At 34.1% G+C, this 19,374-nt stretch overlaps 1 protein-coding gene across 3 annotated transcripts in view; it reads right to left on the bottom strand.

The window, feature by feature from the left end:
- Positions 1-764: 764 nt before the first annotated feature.
- The window catches only part of LOC149780201 (transient receptor potential cation channel subfamily V member 6-like), a 20,395-nt gene continuing 1,785 nt past the window's right edge, over positions 765-19,374 (bottom strand). Inside the window, exons 2-6 of one of the 3 annotated variants that reach the window (XM_089936956.1) lie at positions 17,762-17,826; positions 9,850-10,229; positions 9,248-9,427; positions 6,277-6,665; positions 765-4,697 (exon numbers count right to left, since the gene is read on the bottom strand). In XM_089936956.1, coding sequence (XP_089793082.1) covers positions 3,081-4,697; positions 6,277-6,665; positions 9,248-9,427; positions 9,850-10,165 — 2,502 coding nt within the window. In that variant the 5' untranslated portion in view covers positions 10,166-10,229; positions 17,762-17,826 and the 3' untranslated portion in view covers positions 765-3,080. Of the gene's footprint in view, positions 4,698-6,276; positions 6,666-9,247; positions 9,428-9,849; positions 10,230-17,761; positions 18,003-19,374 lie in introns of those variants that run through there. The other 2 variants (XM_089936958.1, XM_089936957.1) reach the window with 2 other exon arrangements.

Raw genomic sequence — 19,374 nt, 5'->3', positions numbered from 1 at the left:
CCCGGGTTTGGAGTCAGAGTTTTCCTTCTCTTAGACTGGCTGCCAGCCAAGGCTAACGAGCCCAGTCTGCCCACCCAGTTATACCGCCGGGCACTCGGTTGCACCATACAGAATTTTCTGTGAAAACAGGGGGTCCCGCGTGAAGGTGCTGCCGTGGACACATTAGTGTAGGAAAGGCCATATGCAAGTAACCTCCTGCCCAGCAGAGCCCGATAGTGGTCCCGCTGCGATCACTACACCTGGAAAGAAGAGGCTGTGAGAGACGCTTTACTTTCTTTTGGCTAGCGGGACGTCAGGCCCAGGCCTCGCAATTTGTTTGTAATTGTAAAACTAAAAACACAGAAATACACTTAAAAAAATTAAATACACCGAAAGAGACACAGACATAGACAGTTGTTAACATTTTTGGTGTTTATATATAGGTGTACACAACAATATTATGATTTGCAATAATAATAATAATAATGTGTGATTTTGATTTTTAACGTAGCTTTAACAATTTTTCATATATATATATATATATATATATATATATATATATATATATATATATATATATATATATATATATAATGTTTTCTTGTGTGTTGTTTTTGTTCACAATTTGATTTTTATATATGATATGATTACAGAGGATATGGTTTTAAACGGAAATGGGTCCCAAATCCTTGAATGTAGACCAAAATGAAACATTAGAGATATGCATTTTAAAAAATAAGAACTGGCATGCATGATTATGGAATTAAATTAAAATAAAATAAAAGTATAATATATAAATTTTAATAGATATATGCACGGATGTGCCACATGCAATATAACGTATGGCCTATATTAAAATACGCAAACATGATCCAACCTTATTCAAAGAACGATCAGAAGGTTATTTAGGGTTACAAGATTTTTTTTTTTTAAAACAACAAAAAAATCCCAACTGTACGTCTTCAACCACCACTATCCTTCATTGAATCAGTCGTACCAGAATAACGTGACATTAAAATGTAGAGTAGATCATATAGATTCTGACCTGTCGTCAAATCGAATAAGTCCAAATGTTACAGAAATAGCCTAATCAGACTGTCTAAGTCTTCCTGATAAAATCTTACAGAGAATGTAAGGCGGTTATATCTTTATATTTTTTAAAATTTATATCCCCCTATAGCTGTTTATTCAGTTGTGTCTGCTTTCTGTGAATCCCAGAAAGCAGAGGTACTTGTTGTCATTGACTAAGCAATAATCTCAGAAAGCAAACGTAACTGTTGTCCGTAATCAAACATCAGTTCCAAATAGCATGTTAATGACAGAATACAGAAATAAACTCTATAAGGCAAAGAGAGGTATACATGAAAATATGATGTATATACGTAACATTTGCAAATCAAGACAGCCTTAAAGTATATAAAAGATGACAGACCAGTACATAATACATATCTACCGTTATGACTCTATGGTCTTAAAATAAATAATGGTAAGAAGCAAAAAAGCTTTGTAAAATGCAACATATAATTAATTTCCCAAACATGCAAAGTGAAAATGTAAAGAGGTAACTCCCATCATTGCGAATTAAATCTCAAATAATACTAGAATTGCTAAGACAACACAAGTCCTAATGATTAAAGTTTTGAATAAGCTTTAGTGGCATTCCAAAAATCCAACGCTGATAGTGTTGATGTGCCTGTGATGACCTATGTCGTGGCAATGTCCAAGTCTTTTGTTGAATCACAGTAATATAATCCAAGGTTTCATCGTTTGAATTCACTGTAATTTCAAGTTAATGTCTCTTTCCAAAAACATAATTGAGAACTTTGTATTTCCAGAGAATAATAAATAATTTCTTCCCAATGAAAATCTGACAACAACAATAGAAATGATTACTGTCAAGATGTTATCGCAGGAATAAATAATTTTTCCAGTAAACAAGATTAATTTTTAAAAAAAAGAAACAAAATAATATTCCGGAAAGAACAATGTAAACACAATATCCTTAATTCAGACCAAACTAAATATGTTTAATTCTATTGATCATGATCCTAATATTAAACCCACACTTATAGAGAAAAAAGCTATGTATTAGTTGTTACATAATAAAATAAATCAATAATTTGGGTCAAGTAAACATTTGGATATTTGGAAACAAATACCTTCTATATATTAGTCACTGGGAAAAAAACCGTTAATTTCCTTTATTCGAGGTGTATGATCGTTGAGTATAACGTGGGTTATAGAGTATATAGCTTGCCGTTACTTTAGAGGTGTACCTATGAAAAAAGCAAAACAATTGCACAAATGTTTAGATTTTGTTCTAAGGTTGTGCTCGATAATTTCGTACTTTGCATACTACTAGATGTGTAAAGAAAAAAAGAATTTCCCTGATTTACCTCACTGGTTATACTGGCTATTTTAAAAAAGACTTTGTATATCGTAGGCATTGTCCAAAGAAAGGCTAATTCCCCTTATCGTGGTTTATGATTGATGGGTCAAATATGGGGTTATCAAGTATACAGATTGGCATTATTTCAGATGTGCACCTTTCAAAAAACTGCTAGCTCCACACGGTCGTTTCCACTTTCTGGACTTCAAATGTAAATTTAAAAAAAAAAACAAGTCGATATTGTTGTATACCTTTTATGTAGGCGGCAATTCATTACACTTTCAGAAGCTGGTATCGACTACTCTGGACAAATGCGTCTTCCGTATTTTAATAACTCCTAGTTAGCACACTTTGTACTAATTCAGGCTGATGTTCTTTGCACATGGAAGCAGCCCTTTTGATGAGCCGTGTGTTTAGATCATGGACGGTTTCCACAACTACAAAATGTAAAGAAATTTAGCCACAGTATATGAAAGTAGCATAGCGGTATACTGACTTTCTCTCCATTGCGCATATTACAAATAAACCAGTTTCACCTTACATATGCTATTCTGTCTGAACTACCTACTATCTGCAGTGCAACCTAAATAAGATTTTCGTCCATTTAAAAACATACTGTCGCAAATTTGCCGGCAACTGGTCCGCTATGATCAAGCAGCTTTCTGCATCTGGAAAAGATATTGTTCTTAACTTGCTAGGCTACAGACGGTTCCTACAAACTATTTTCCGCCATAGTTTCCATTTTCCATGAATTCTGCCGCATAACAAGTTCACGCATCAGGGCAGAAGAGACTTCAAAAGATTTGTGGCACACATCGCACACTCCTTTTCCAAAAACATGTGTTTCTTTAACCACCGGAGGACTTGTCGATACTTCTTGTTCTTGTTTGTTATGTTTCTCCTCGTCTTTTGGCACGTACGCATCTGCCATGTTTCCAATTATTCCTGTCGAGAAAACCCCATCTTCTTCCAGTTGGGAATCACAGTCCGGGTGAACGCAGCTGAAAGATTCGAATGTATCCTGAACCAAACCTGACCCAGTTATGTTCCGTAGAGACTCCATCGTCACGAAGTATCGATTTGTCTTTTTAAATTGATGAGATTCTACGTCAAAAATATATCTGTCCTCCACGTGCAGCGTCTCACGTTCCACCTTCTGCAATAACCTATCTGGCAGTATACTCTCCAGAAATCGGATGATGGCGTATTGGTGGAGGCGGAGATGGATCATCTCGTCATCCGCGTGGAAGAGTTTGGTACACATGATACTTATCGTGGCGATAAGGGAGTTAACCATTAGCACAGTCGTGAGGCCCACGAACAGAATATAAAGCAAAGCAAGTACGACCACATTTTCTGATTGCAGAATCTTGATATCCGAGAAGCCAAACATGACCTGGAAGGAGATGAAGAAAGCGGCCCACCAACTCTTCACGAAATCTTCGTCTGCGTTAGAACCTTGCATCAGCATAAACATAGCAGTTGTGAAGGCAATTAACTCCAATACGAGGATACCGAAGAAGCGTAAAATGTCTCCGGTCAACACTGTCTGAATTAGAGAAGCGAATTGACAAAACTGAGGCAGCGCACGCAGGAAGAACAGCCCCAGACACCAGCCAATAAGAACAGATGCGACGAGCATATAATTCATATAGTATTCGGCATACAGGGCGAAAACGTCGACCGTAAGTGTGATCGAAAAGAGTACAAAACCAATCCTAAAGCCATTGTTTGCATAGGGACTCAAAATTCTTTTGCAAGTGAATGGTAGACGTTGCCTGTAGGCCCTGATGAGCTCTTGAATGAAGTAGGCGATACCGGCTATCAAATTTATTAGACCGCACGCGGTCAGAAACTGGTTACTACTAGCGCTGTTATCATCGTGTGTTCCAGCAAACTGCTTAGCGATATCAGCACGCGTGTGATTAATAGTTGATCGTCGAACGTTCGCGCGTTCCGCTGCATACCAAGTCAAGAGACACATGAATAGCGTGTGCAAAACCATGGTCGGGTAGAAAAGAAAACGATAGAAGCGCCACTTCTGCAAAATGAGCCTGGATACCGGCTCTGAGCGAACAAACTCAAAAGCACAGTCTTGCTTCATCGTAAAGAGGAAATCCAGTGTCGTCGGTTTCTTGTCCTTTAGTACCATTCGCCGAGCAACTACTCGGAAACATCCACCAGAACTTGCTTCACCGATGCCTTGTTGATCTTTTTCTGATCGATTTTTATTTGTGTCCTCTAGTAGTTTTGGACTATGAGCAATATCCGTGACGTCATACATCTTGATATCAAAAGTTCCCTCCTTGCAGTCGAAGTAGCAGTAACCCTTTAACAGAAATAGCAGGTTAATAGCATAACTTTAAATACACCGAAGGAAATTATATATTTGTAAGATTAGCTTTACTATGCATCAAATAGAAATAAAACAATGCATTATACAGCAATTCACACTAATACGCATCAAACAGTAACATTATGCATCAGATAGAAATACCATGCTTCAAATAGCAAAACTATGCATAAAATATCAATACTATGCATCAAATAGCAATACCATGCACAAAAAAGTAAAATTATGTATCATATAGCAATAATCATGTTAATATGCATCAAATAGCTATAATATGCATCATGTAGCAATAATCACACTAATATGCATCATACAGCAATAATATGTATCAAATAGCAATACTATGCTCAAATAGCAAAACTATGCATCATAGAGCAATATCATTCATCCAATAACAATACTATAAAAATAATAAGCATCATATAACAATAATTTCCATTATACAGCAAGATGTTTTGAGAATGTTTTACTATTAGTATGACTTAATATCGAAACGTGTGATGGTGGTTAGATATTTTACACGATGACAACTGTTCACTGTCATTGTCATCCATTTTATTCCGGTGCACGCATCATCTATTTGCAATATAGGCTCCATAATGTTTCTGGTGTTACGACTCCATGGTCATAAACTGTGAAACATTAAAAAACAAACCCAACAGGTTTTATCAAACGTAACAAATAATTTAATTATCAAAGTTATAAATGAAGTTGTGAGAGCAATTTAGAGTATTATGAAGCAAGCCAAAAGTAATCCCGATAAAGTTCTCTGAAAATCCAAATGAATGAAAAGTTCCGTATAAATTACAAAACCGGAAATATACTGGTCCGACCAGAATCGTAACGTTGTTAAAATATCCAGAATTCCGTGGAATAATTCACAACAGTTCCAGAATAATATTATAATCCTAATAATGAGCATTTTCTATTTCCACTGAACAGTCCAAACAAATATTTTTCCTCTTGAATAATATCTAAGTACAATATAAAACACGTCTGCAGACTTAACAACACGAGCTAAATAAATAAGAATAACTACAAACTTGAAATGAATCCGATTGCTCAGTTCTCACCTTATATACACCTTCTATTACGACTATATCTCAAAACATACCCCAACGTGACATATGATACTACTCAATTTGTTTCGAAAATGCCTATTGGTGTGATCTAGCCCAATCAGTGGGATATTATTTAAATCTTCTTGAAACGTCCAAAGCCCACCAGCCAATGAGAAATGAACCAAACTCTTCAACAAGCCTTAGTATTAAAAATAGTCAACATATACTTACGCATCTATTTATAGAACCTATATAATTTCAGGTTCTTACTATTCCTACGACAAACCTTAGTCACGTGGGCAAAATCTAACTAAAGATGATATGGAAATATACTACAATTTAAAGCCATGAATATTTTTTTTTTTACAAATCTGATAAAATCATGTACCAGGAAATTAAAAGATATAGCTATACATAACTTTGATATGTTTATAAATATTAAAGCAACTTACAATAAAGGAGAGACAGAGAGAGAAATGGGTGAAAGCACATACCACTTCCAGTATGAAATTAAATATTTCGGACTGTCCGTATCTAATGGCGGTCTGCAGTGGATTTTCTCCCATTTTGTTCTTCATGAAAAGAATATTCAGTCTCTGAAGGAACATCTGCTCCTTCTCTACCTCTGTCCGTCCCAAGAAGGACCCTGTTTCAGAGCCCGTCTCATGCCAGTGAGCAAATTTGTTCCCATCCGAGGTCAAGCCGCCCAGGTTCCCCTCACTTATGTGCTTCAGCATGGACTGTACTTTCTCAGATTTTCCAGGATAGAGGTACACATAATGGATCAGGCTTTGATATATATTGTCTTCTCTACTGTTCACTCGAGTTAGATCGGCACCATGTCGAAGAAGCAAGTCCACCATCTCTATGTTTCCAATGCAGGCTGCAGAAAAATCAAAGAAAGCTCATTTAATTACCTCGTTTCATAAAGAAGACATCTGTCAACTAAGTCCTATAGATAGGGGTTTTCCTTGTACTTAATTCGACGATTTACCATTCACACAATGGAACGGACGCTGGAAGATCGTATTTGTACAATTGACGTCAGGGAATCGAATGGAAGTGAAATCGAGTGGATTAGGAAACTCAATTCCAACTGCAGTATTTGATTTTAGACCCTTTAAATTTCAGCCATAGAATGTGGAAATACATATCTCTTAAACAAATATTTTTCTGGATTGCATAATGTCCATCACATCATATTAGTGGCAGCTCATCTCATTAACGTAGTAATTTATTTTAACGAATAAAAACTTTAATTAAAAAAGGTGACATTTTGCGAAAACAAGACTTTCGCACGAAAAGACTTTTTTCAGGAAAGAATATTTTTTCAACCAAGATTTGTCTGGCTAATACGGCTATATTCTACTGAAAAGGTCGTCAATATTTTCCTTGTAAAAATGCCTGTACCTTACCGAAAATTTCAAAAATAAATTGCTTTCTGACCATGAAACTTACTCTGATAATTCTTGTTTCTTCTCGAAAAAATTTATAATCCTCATGAATAGTTACGTTTTTCATGAAAAATGTATATTCTTGATGAAGATTGGACTTTACCAGCAAAATAGCAATACAAATTTTGCATCGACAGTGGAAATCACTTTTTCGTGAAAATGTTAATTTCTTAGACATAAAAGCACTTTATGCGAAAATAGACATTTTTCAAGACGACAGTGCTTTATAAAAATATTCTTCGATAAAGATTTCTTGGATGATTAACGACACTCTTTTCGTGAAGAAAGTGACATTCTTCCTGAGAATTGCCATTCTAGGTTACAAAAATAACGCTTTTAGTCACGAAAATGACATTCTTCCTGAGAATTGCCGTTCTAGGTTACGAAAATAACGTTTTTAGTCACGAAAATGACATTCTTCCTGAGAATTGCCGTTCTAGGTTACGAAAAAAACGCTTTTAGTGAAGAAAGTGACATTCTTCTTGAGAATTGCTGTTCTAGGTTACGAAAATGACGCTTTTAGTGAAGAACTTTACAATCTGCTTTGTACCTAACAAAAAACAATTTTTTCGTGAAGATTTTACTTTACTTGCACAGAAAACGATATTTCCGGACACCTTTACAATTTACTGAAAAGAAAGAAATGAGTCTCCATGAATGTTTAGTAACATACCGCTCATATCGTTGGAATGGAAATGTCACTGATTGATAAGATAAGACAAATTCATGTAGTCATCATGGGCACAACTCACTATGAGCAAAATAGGTTACTGTGCCCTTTTTTCATTTCATCTATTATGGATTTTGTTTAAAAAATATACAGTTTTGTGTATAGTTACAAAAACTATTGGGTGTGTTCATCATTGAGGGTCCTATACGCCACGGGCAAAAGTACATCACGGTAACCTACTTTATACGCTCCAGTTATTTCATGCAAGATTTATATTTAGCTTTATATTTAGCTTAGTTTTCATGACACTGTTCTATGTAGAGTCATGAAAATTCACGGTACTGCTCATCACAAACAACGGTGGGTTGCAGTGGTAATTTTATGTAATGTCAGTTAGTTTTTTCTTCAGAAAAACGAAAACAATCAATCAACCAGACACTGTATTGCTTTCTTCAAAGATATGGCTTTTTTCTCTTTCTTTTTTGATTTTGAAGAGACGATAGGGGGAACAAACGCGTGCAAAGTATGTCGTCCCCTTTCAGAATAGTACCGGTTCTCCGTTTTCTTCCACATCGACCACAGTACGCGAACACATATAAGCCGTTGTTATCACGACGAATGCGGTTAAATCTTCTGCAGTGGAAGGAAAGGAAATAAAGTTTAAATAACAAACCGCTAGTCTGAATATGTCCTAAATTACGAGATGTAAGTAAAACATTTTTATTTTTAGAAATGTCAGTCAATAGAAAAAGAAAAAATCCTTCATCAGCTCAACATAAAAGGGACATGAAAGTTAACCGTTATGACGATATTCCACAGAAAAGGCATATCAAATTTAACCGTTATTAAACATTCCAAAGAAAAAGGATATCAAAGTTAACCGTTATAAAAGCATTCGACTAAAAAATGACACCAAATTTAACCTCTAGAAAAACATACCACTTAAAAAAGATATAAAAGTCAACCGTTAGACAACATTCCACACAAAAGGGATATCACAATTAACCGTCATGACAATATTCCACGGAAAAGGGACACCAGAAGTTAACCGTTAGGACAAAATTTCACAGAAAAAGGATATCAAAGTTAACCGTTTACACACAAAAGGGACATCAAAGTTAACCATTAGACAACATTCCACAGAAAAGATCAACAAAGTTAATCGTTAGATAATATTCACGTTTATCAAATAAAAAAGTCATCGTCCTTCATTTAAAAACTTCAAGTATATAAATGTTTCTATGTTTTATCAACCAATAAATCATCCTCTTGACCATCCAACTCCCAAAATAGAGCCAACTGGTCCTATCAGTTTCCCATATTATATTAGTTCCGCCATACCTGCAACGGATAATGGAAGTTCTGCTCTCATGACTGTTTGCTGAAATGAACTCCCAATGGCAAGCGTGTGGAGAAGCTGTTCCTTCATCTCAGCCTGCAGATGTTCTAACAAAATCTGCGCGACTTTGCAGCTGTTCTTACAGATAGCCATGTGGAGTGGCGTCTGTCCCTCAAAAGAGCCTTGGGAAAGCAAATAATAAAATAGAAAGCACAGGCTCAAAACTCAAAAATAGAATTTCATATAAAAAAAAAATCTTCCTTTTAGGTTCCTTCATATTCAGTCGTCAGGTGGCTTATTAATTTTAGTTGACAAAACGCGTGCCAATACTTTATTAACTTTAATGTTCATAGCTTCAAATCTCTCAACGATATCCTCGATGTACATATTGCACCAGCTGGAAGATACATTTAGACTCTTTTCTGTGTGTTAATTACATAGACGTTATGTCTGTCTGTTAGTCCAGATTTTTTTATATCATTATGAATTTAAAAATGTTCTATGGCTGAATACAAATAAAATGTCATGATTAGTGGACGTAAATCTAGCTTTCCAGTGGTAAAGAGTGAAACAATTCCACATTGCTTTATAATCTCATTCTTACCCCTTCTGGGTTCTATCGCCATCCAAGGTGCCTTTGTCACCAGCCACTTCAAGAGTTCCACCTCTGTTTCCTGTGTAAATGTCAAAAGTGTAACGATGGCATGGACCAACGTAAAGTTGTGGTTAGTTTTCTGTAACAGCAAACTCTTTATGACTGTGTCCTCTTTAAACTTCTCTACAGTCCTCCGGCACTCGACCTCGTCCCGGGACAGTGCAATCTTCTCGGCAAGGTCGATAACTCTCTCCATAGTGTGGTCCATATTTTCGGTTTCGGTCAGTCCCTCCTCTCTATTCCTCATGGAACTCCTATTTCCCATTATTTAAGAAGCAGCTTTCCGCTTTGCTCCTCTTTCAAAGAACTTGCTTTGATTTCAAACTGCTCTATTAAATATACAGTAAACAAAACTTGAAGAGACAAAGGTCAGCGTTATTGTTTTTTAAAGAGAAAGAAATAGACAGAGAGGAAACGAAATGTATGCCTGGCAATATGTGACTTTATTATCACCACCATCAAACATACGCCCGGTACAGCGATATCTGATTGTCTGATTATTATGTTATCGTCTTCCAAGCCACTTAGTTTAAATTTTCATTGACTCTATTTTCGTTTGTTGTCTGCTTTCTTAAATTTCTTATATTTATATAATTAACAAACGTATTTTAAATAAAATGAAATATATTCAGCAATTTCCTTCGGATCCTATATAATAACTGCAATTCGCGCACACAACTAACCATGAAGCTTTATATATTTGCATCATTGACGTGAATTTGTTTCATTATGGTTTATATTTTGCATATAAATTGTATGCTCTCTCGAAGCAGGCCATGTCCATTACAGCCGATGTTTGACATCAAAATAGCTAGTAGCTTTGTGCCATGGTCAGCAGGGTAGCTCTTAACACATTGTACGTGCAGCATTCAGGCACCTGTAGGAGAATTTGTTTTATAATGGAAAGGGACAATTAAACGGAAAGCTCATGCTAATTATATATATATATATATATATATATATATATATATATATATATATATATATATATATATATATATATATATATATATATATATATATATATATATATATATATATATATATATATATATATATATATATATATATATGTATGTATGTATGTATGTATGTATGTATGTATGTATGTATGTACACACACACACACACACAAGAGTAGTTTGCAAATAGAGACAGCAAGCACCTTTGTACATTTTCAATTAAAATATATTGTTATTCGCTTCGGTGAAGCCGATGAACAATAACATGAAAAAAAGAATGATGAATTAAACTTCCATCTGCCCTTCTTGTAAGTTAAATAGCACAGCTGATAACGAGTATACTTGTAAATTTATATTTGTATATTCTTAGCCTTATACACACTCAGCTGAGCGACCACAATGAACACAACATAAGTTTGCAAACACACCTCTTAAATGATCGTTGCATGTGTATCTTTATGCACTGCACTGTCTGGTACCATCACAACTTTCACACAACTTCTCGATGTGCCTTAGCAGAGATTAACTGGTTGAAACTGTGTGAGTCAATAACAAGGTAAGCCAGTGAAGTCAGTCATTCTAGAAATATCTGACATATTGCGTAGGCTTTGGCCGCTATTCACATAAACTTGAAAGTCAAGTGTAAAGTACTTTTTAAAAAAAATATCTTTAGGACTGTGAAGGAATGTTTAAATTCAAAGTTGTATGCATTGCAACTTTAATTTCTTTATTATTTATTTGCGATATAATAGAATCGTATTTGTTGAGCATAGTTTAGAATGTTTGCCCTTATTGGTGCTTGGCGGTGATCTATGTTTTGCATAACATGCCTATTTTACTGTTGCAGTCGATTTTTTTTTCCATAAATTATTTAACTTACTCAGACATATCGTCTTTATTTCAATCTTTAGTTTACTCAGGTATTTTAGACTTCCCTGGCGCAAAAAGAAATCAATATACTCCCCTGTGTCCATACAACCTTATACAAACAGTGGAATTTTTTTGTATCAAAATTATGTTTGATAAAGATCAGAGGAGAACCAGAATTTGACCAGTTTTCGCACGGTGAATTTGACTTAAGAATTTGGTCAGCGGTTCGCAAGGCAAGTACGAAATAAGGGTGATATTTTCGCAAAACAGCGCAAACTAGAATTGACTTATTTTATTTTCAGGTGTCAGTAAACTCTTGAGCCCCATTTACAGGGACACCCCCTATAACGGATATCTGTTTAGAGTTGATCCATGGTCACAATAGGCAAAAAAAAAAAATATGCATTTAAATGGCAGAATGAGTTATATAAAATCTAAATTATTTTTATTCACTGTATTCATATCTTGTCAGTGCTCTAATGACAAATATGTTTTCATTTTCTTCCTTTCCATACAAACACTAGAGTTTAGCCCTGCTTATCGGGCAAGCGCACACTTATATAGTTAAATAAAAAAATAATAAGAGTTTTATATTCAGTCAACAAAACCGACTTAATATAAAAGATAACCACCTTTCATGAGTATCAAGTTAAAAACCCATTCCGACTGGAAAATTCTTAAGGAGGATAACTGAATACAATGTAAATTATCATGAGAATAATGTAGGGATTCATTAAATGAAATGTAAAGGAGTATAGATTTAACAGTTACAACAAGCAAGATGTATATTTATGTATGTTTTCAATAGTGTTGAACCGTTTAGGAAGAAGTGCATTCAGGAAAACTTCGTTAATTTGATTCTGTAACTAAATTCAATGGTCAGACTTCTGAACAAAAACCCACCCTTGTAACAGAGTAAACTGAATGTATAACATATGAGTACCTATTGAAGCATGATGAACGAGATTGACGATGTCATTAAATGTGTACTCATCATTTTACATATTTCATCTGGCAAGAAATAAAGAAATATTGAAGGTGAATTTTTTATATGATTGAATGTTTTGCACTGTGCATATATAAGTATCACCCGTTTAATGAAGAAGAAAAAAAACCACATATAGATTAACTTTATTTTGATAGGAATAAAACAGCTTGTATATAATGTGAAGAATAAGGCAATATTTCATTTGCCAAACCTAATTCTAAATACCCCCACATACCATCGGTCTAAATATGTCTGGTAAAGATAGAAGACATTTCTCTGATAAGGTGTATACATTATTGGGATGGGAGATTCATCAGTAATGAGATATATTACATTATAAAGGCGTATTCCTATTTCCTTAAAATATATCATTATATTATAATAACGGATAAGAACAAATGACGAATATATATATATATATATATATATATATATATATATATATATATATATATATATATATATATATATATATATATATATAACAAGTTATATTTGTACAAAAGTCTTGAAATTGTTCAATATACAATATAAAATCTTCAGGTAAAAAATACTATATTAAAATTTAGACAACTCCATAGATATATTGGCTAACGAGGGCTCAATTTTAAGATGCAAAAAACTGTTATTGTAAATTAAAAGGACATAGTTTTGTTTATTCCAAAACTTTTAAAGTATCGCTGCCACGAAACACAATACTGATTTTTCACAGATATGTCATGGACAATACAGCCAGATAAATACATTCCACTTGGGTTTTGTTTATACCTCAAACCGCATTAAAAATATTACAGGCCAATCGTTTTCACAGGTACTGATAGCATGCAAGTGTCCTACAACTGGTTGGGTAATATTGAGAAACTGGTGCACGAACAATTCAGACTGGAAATGAAAAGCCAGTGATATGCACAAAGCTGAAAGACGTTTCAAATGAACAAATGCATGTTACATCTATGAGAAAAAATAGTTAAAGACAAATTCTCCGACTTTAAGTTTGTGATAATAAAGTTTGTGATCGCAATTACTTAACAAATAAGTACCCAGAGGCTGCACACAACAAACGTGGTTTGAATTTCAAATACTGAAAATTTATCACACTTGACAACTTGTCTGGCCATGACAGCCATTGACGCAATTTTTAACATTTCATTGGAACATGCAACGTATTTGTACGACCACCCAAAGATATCGCTCAAACTCCAAAAATGGTGCAGTATATGAACAGACAATGGTTATTGCGTTCGCAAAATAAATTTCATAGAAGATTACATTGATACAAAACTAACTGTTCATAAATTATTACTTACATTGAAGGAAAACAAAGAAACGTGCCATTTACTATAGAATTTGCAAGTTTCACATATCACTCAGTTTTAAATTGAAAACTTACAGAGTTGTCCTTTTCATTCAGCAACAGTGGTTGAAGTCAGTACTAGTCTCAGTCAGTAACAGTGGATGAGGTCAATACTAGTCTCAGCCAGCAACAGTGGTCGAAATCTATAATAGTCTCAGCCAATAACAGTGGTTGAGGTCAATACTAGTCTCAGCCAATAACAGTGGTTGAGGTCAATACTAGTCTCAGCCAATAACAGTGGTTGAGGTCAATACTAGTCTCAGCCAATAACAGTGGATGAGGTCAATACTAGTCTCAGCCAGCAACAGTGGTTGAGGTCAATACTAGTCTCAGACAATAACAGTGGATGAGGTCAATACTAGTCTCAGCCAGCAACAGTGGTCGAAATCTATAATAGTCTCAGCCAATAACAGTGGTTGAGGTCAATACTAGTCTCAGCCAATAACAGTGGTTGAGGTCAATACTAGTCTCAGACAATAACAGTGGATGAGGTCAATACTAGTCTCAGCCAGCAACAGTGGTTGAGGTCAATACTAGTCTCAGACAATAACAGTGGATGAGGTCAATACTAGTCTCAGACAATAACAGTGGTTGAGGTCAATACTAGTCTCAGCCAGCAACAGTGGTTGAAGTCAATATCAGTGTCAGTCAGCAACAGTGGTTGAGGTCAATACTAGTCTCAGACAATAACAGTGGTTGAGGTCAATACTAGTCTCAGAAAAGAAGCCAACAATGACTCCGAAGATGATTTCATCAAATTGATGAATAACGCTGTTTTCGGTACGTAAACCGAAAAAATATCACTAAATGAATAGCAATTTAAATATACACAGGATGGTATAGGTATTGTATATGAAGAGAAGATCAATTATTTACAATGACTCAGTGTTAGTAAATTTGAAAAACTGGCAAAATCACTATTTAACTAAACTAATTACCATGGATTTAGCGTTTTAAAGCTATCAAAATGATTATTGTACGTATAATATTAAATATAATATTAAAACAAGCTAAAAACCAAGTACGACATTAGAATGTGGCTGTTAATGGATGACACAAATTCCTTTTGCATTGATAATGAGACAGACAATGGTTATGATGATACCAATCAAAACATTAAGTTATATGACACTTGTGACTCACGGATAATATTAAGTTATACAACATAATGATTATCTCAATGATAGCATTAAATATTATATAGAAAGATTATCTAAAGGATAACATTAAGGTATGTTACATTAATTACTATCTCACTCACGTCATTATTTGACCATAGTGACTAACGCAAGGATAACATTAAGTTAATGTGTTATGATTATAACTCCTGGTATATGATTTAATCTAATTTGCATAATTTTTTTTACTCCTGGCTCTAAATTGTATAGAATACCTTTAGCGAAATTTTGCATACGTGACCGGAGTCTGTTAAGAGCATATTGTTACATAGTATCTATGAATAGATGTTTCCGTATGTGTTGAGAGTATTAATAATAATCATAATAATATGACTTAATGGCGCATATGGCTTAAATTCTCGTTAGCTCATGGGGTTTCGACGTTTCTAGAAGGATTCAGTAACTTTCCATTGGTTGGTCCAGATCACATGAATAGGCCAGTTCGACGCAATATGAGTAGTAAGTTCCGTCACGTAGGGTCTATTGCGAAATATAGTCACAATAGACGGTGTATATCCAGAGATAACCGAACAGTCATTTTTATTCCAACTTTGGAGTCATTCTCATTTATTGTGTTCATGTTGTATGTTTACAGATGTGTTTTATGTTGTACTTAGATATTATTCGAGAGGATAAACATTTCTTTGAACTTTTCAGTGGAAATAGAAATTGCTCATTATTTGGACTATACTATTATTCTGGAAATGTTGTGAATTTTTTGATGGAGTTTTGGACGAAGTCAATCTTAACAGCGTCATGATTCTTTGCGGACCAGTACACTTCCGAAAATTCTTTGTCAAGTTTTATAAACTTGTTGGTTTTGTTTCTTTCTGTTACTTAGTTTGCGACCATAGAGTCGTAATAAATAACACTAGTGGCTATCCCAAGGATAACATTAAATTCTATGACACTAATGACTATTTATCGAACACCATTTAGTAAAATGATACTAGTTACCATCGCAAGAATGACACTAGTCACTGTCTCAAGGATAGCATAAAGTTATATGATACTATTTACTATCTCAAAAGAATAACACTAAGTTATATGACATTAGTGACTATCGCAAAAACAAGACGAAGTCATATGACACAGGTGAGGACAGCATACTTAATATCACATAAATGAATAAGAACTGAATCTTAGCATACATTCACCACTCAAATAAGCGCAAACAATATTTTATAAACAATTATCGTGTTATGAGGTTCTATGAAATCCATTTATTGACACGTGATGGGTTTGAGTTGATTATTTGAATATGAGTCTGGCCATATGAAACAAAACAAATATGACCAAATACATGTTCTTTTATGTTGATTTAAAAGTGAATAACTTCTTGCTACCTTATGATTTATTATCAGGTGCGTACTTTTTACATGAAGCGAGATGCATGAGTTGCCGTATAGAGATTGTAAATACAATCGTTTCTCATTTGTATGTGTTCGTGTTGTTCATCTACGAAAAACTTCTGTAAACTGTTGTGTCAATTAAAAACCCCTAGAAATAAACCATGTTTGACAGATCGTCTGTTCTCAGTGAGAGTTTTCTCATGGCTGAGTTGTACAACATTTCACGATCATTTTCTCAGTACATTCTGCATAACATCAAACACCATTTGAACTAACCGTGGGAGGATTAAGTGTCATGTTCATTAAAGTTGCATTCACTTTATGTCGCTGATTATCTCTGTACTGATGGATACGTAAATGAAATCAACTCCATTTTTGTACTTATCATTATCCAATTGTGCAATTTATTTAGAGGTAATCATTGTTGCTACGGGAAAATGTTTTCCAGTGCATAATCTATGTTTCCACCTACTACTGTCTCATTTGCTTTTGAAATGCTGTACTAAATCTAAAATCCATTATCCTCAAACTGCACACCTGTATACCTGCATTTTGTATATAACCTCTCTTGATATCATCGTTATCAATTATGCAGCCATGATACTGTTTTCAATCCTATACGTACTAACCGAAAGATGTGACCACAAATCTGTATATGTAATCATAATGCTGTAGTCATTCAACTTTCAAAGATCGTCGCTTCAGAACGATGTCTTTCACTAGCTTGAAACCCAAATTGTTTATCCACAGTATGTTCTGAAGATTGAGATTAACGTTTAGTAATAGGTCTCTCCCTAAATCACGTTCTGCTGAAAGGTTTGAAGCCTTCTTGAGAAACTCAAGTACTGTTATACAGAAGTATTTTCTAGTTTTCAAAACAAAAATATATAGCAATTGTTAGCTTTAATATCAAAATTACGGATCTAAATTTCTGATGCATAATGTATAACCGGTTTCAATAGATATGAATTAGTTCTATTTGGAATTATGGAATAAGAATGACCCCCTTTTTGATTAATTGAGAAGTCGGCTTCTCGTGAGTTCTAATACAAACGAGTCCATGCTTGCCCTAAGTTATCATAAAAGCAGACAGCAATACCAAGATATTTATACTCGTCGACAATAGTCATGAAGGTAGTAGCTATTTTCAATCTCACCTTGCTGAAGATGCTGACTTCGGTTTTATCCAGGTTTACTGCTAGGTTCCAGCTTTCAGGAAAAACTATCAGATAATGGAGACAGGATTGCAGATCTCTAATTAGGTACATAATAGTCACATGCGTGTAAAAGACAATATCATGACATATAATTTAGCTGAATTAGATATACGCTGTTCCAAATAATTAATGCAAATATTAAATAGCGTTGGGCTTAAATCGCGAACTTGTTTGAATTCGTTTTGCCAATTTAAACGTTTCCCAGAGCTATTCATTTCCAGCCAATACAATTGTGCATCACTGATGTCATCTATTAATACCTAAATGGTCACATAATGAATTCCCTCATTGGTTAATTTATTTTCCTTGCTACAAACAACAAATCGTCTAGCAAAATAGCAATTTTCACAGCGTTTCTCTAAGAACATTTTTAAAGCTATGTTTCCGCTAGCTACGTATGTGACTGGTCGATATTAAAACAAAGATGACGGACAACCTATGGTTAGCAAAGATTATAACGAAGAAACATTCGTTTCTTTTTCTTTCACTTATCAAACGATAACAGATGTGCTGTTTGTGTATATTATACGATAAAACTGGCATAATGAAATAACGACAGAATGAAAATCTTGCAAATGAAACATATCCATTACATAGCTTCATCTTCGTCTGTCCGAGATTTAATTTCATTAGCTGATGATGTTTTGGAATATTCAAAATTACCAACTTATATATATATATATATATATATATATATATATATATATATATATATATATATATATATATATATATATATATATATATATATATATATATATATATATATATATATATATATAAGTAGATCATCCTACACCAGTTGTTGCAATTCACACTGCTCATTTTAGTTGATTATAGAAAAATCTAATGGCAGGCTGTGATCTGTATCGTGTCATACAGCCATTATTGTTGATGGTTTGTTTAATGGTTTGTATGTGCATGCGTTCAATTTAATATATTTTTATTTGTGAAACAATCATTTGCTATTTTTGTGATTGAAATGATCATTAATATGACGTGCAGACATAGGGTAGAGTTATATATTAGTCTTAGAAATGTTTTAAAAAGATTTTGTTTTAATCTTTTGTCCATCGCTATGGTTGTGTATCCAGAAGTGAGAACTGAGTCAATTGCTTCAGGTCTGAATTAATATACCGTTGTCGACGTCTCTTTACGGTCAGCGTCAATGAGTAATCATAATAAATTCAATTTATCTACAACAAGACGTTAGATTTTACAACTGATAATTTTAAAAAGAGAAATTTTATGAAATAGGTGGTTTTTAGGTGAATACATTGAATCTCTATGCGCTACTGTTGTTTGTTCTCTCACTGATCTGTGTTATGCATATTTAATTTGCATTGTTTGTTAGTTTTGAAAAAAAATTCTTCTATTTCATTACATGCTTTTGTAGTGTAAGATTGTATGTTGGATTTAACCTTATCCGAAATCAAGTTTATTTTCAACTTGACGTGAATTAGTGGTGTTTTATTCTGTTAACAACTAACACATAGCTAAAATATTCTCTATGTTTATGGGTTTAATATCAGGACCATTATTAATAGAAGTAA

The sequence above is a fragment of the Sinohyriopsis cumingii genome, chromosome 16 (assembly GCF_028554795.1).
Source record: "Sinohyriopsis cumingii isolate HCF-2022 chromosome 16, ASM2855479v2, whole genome shotgun sequence".
NCBI lineage: Eukaryota > Metazoa > Mollusca > Bivalvia > Unionida > Unionidae > Sinohyriopsis > Sinohyriopsis cumingii.
Note: the sequence above shows the minus strand (reverse complement) of the source record. Positions and strands in the feature narration are given on the sequence as shown.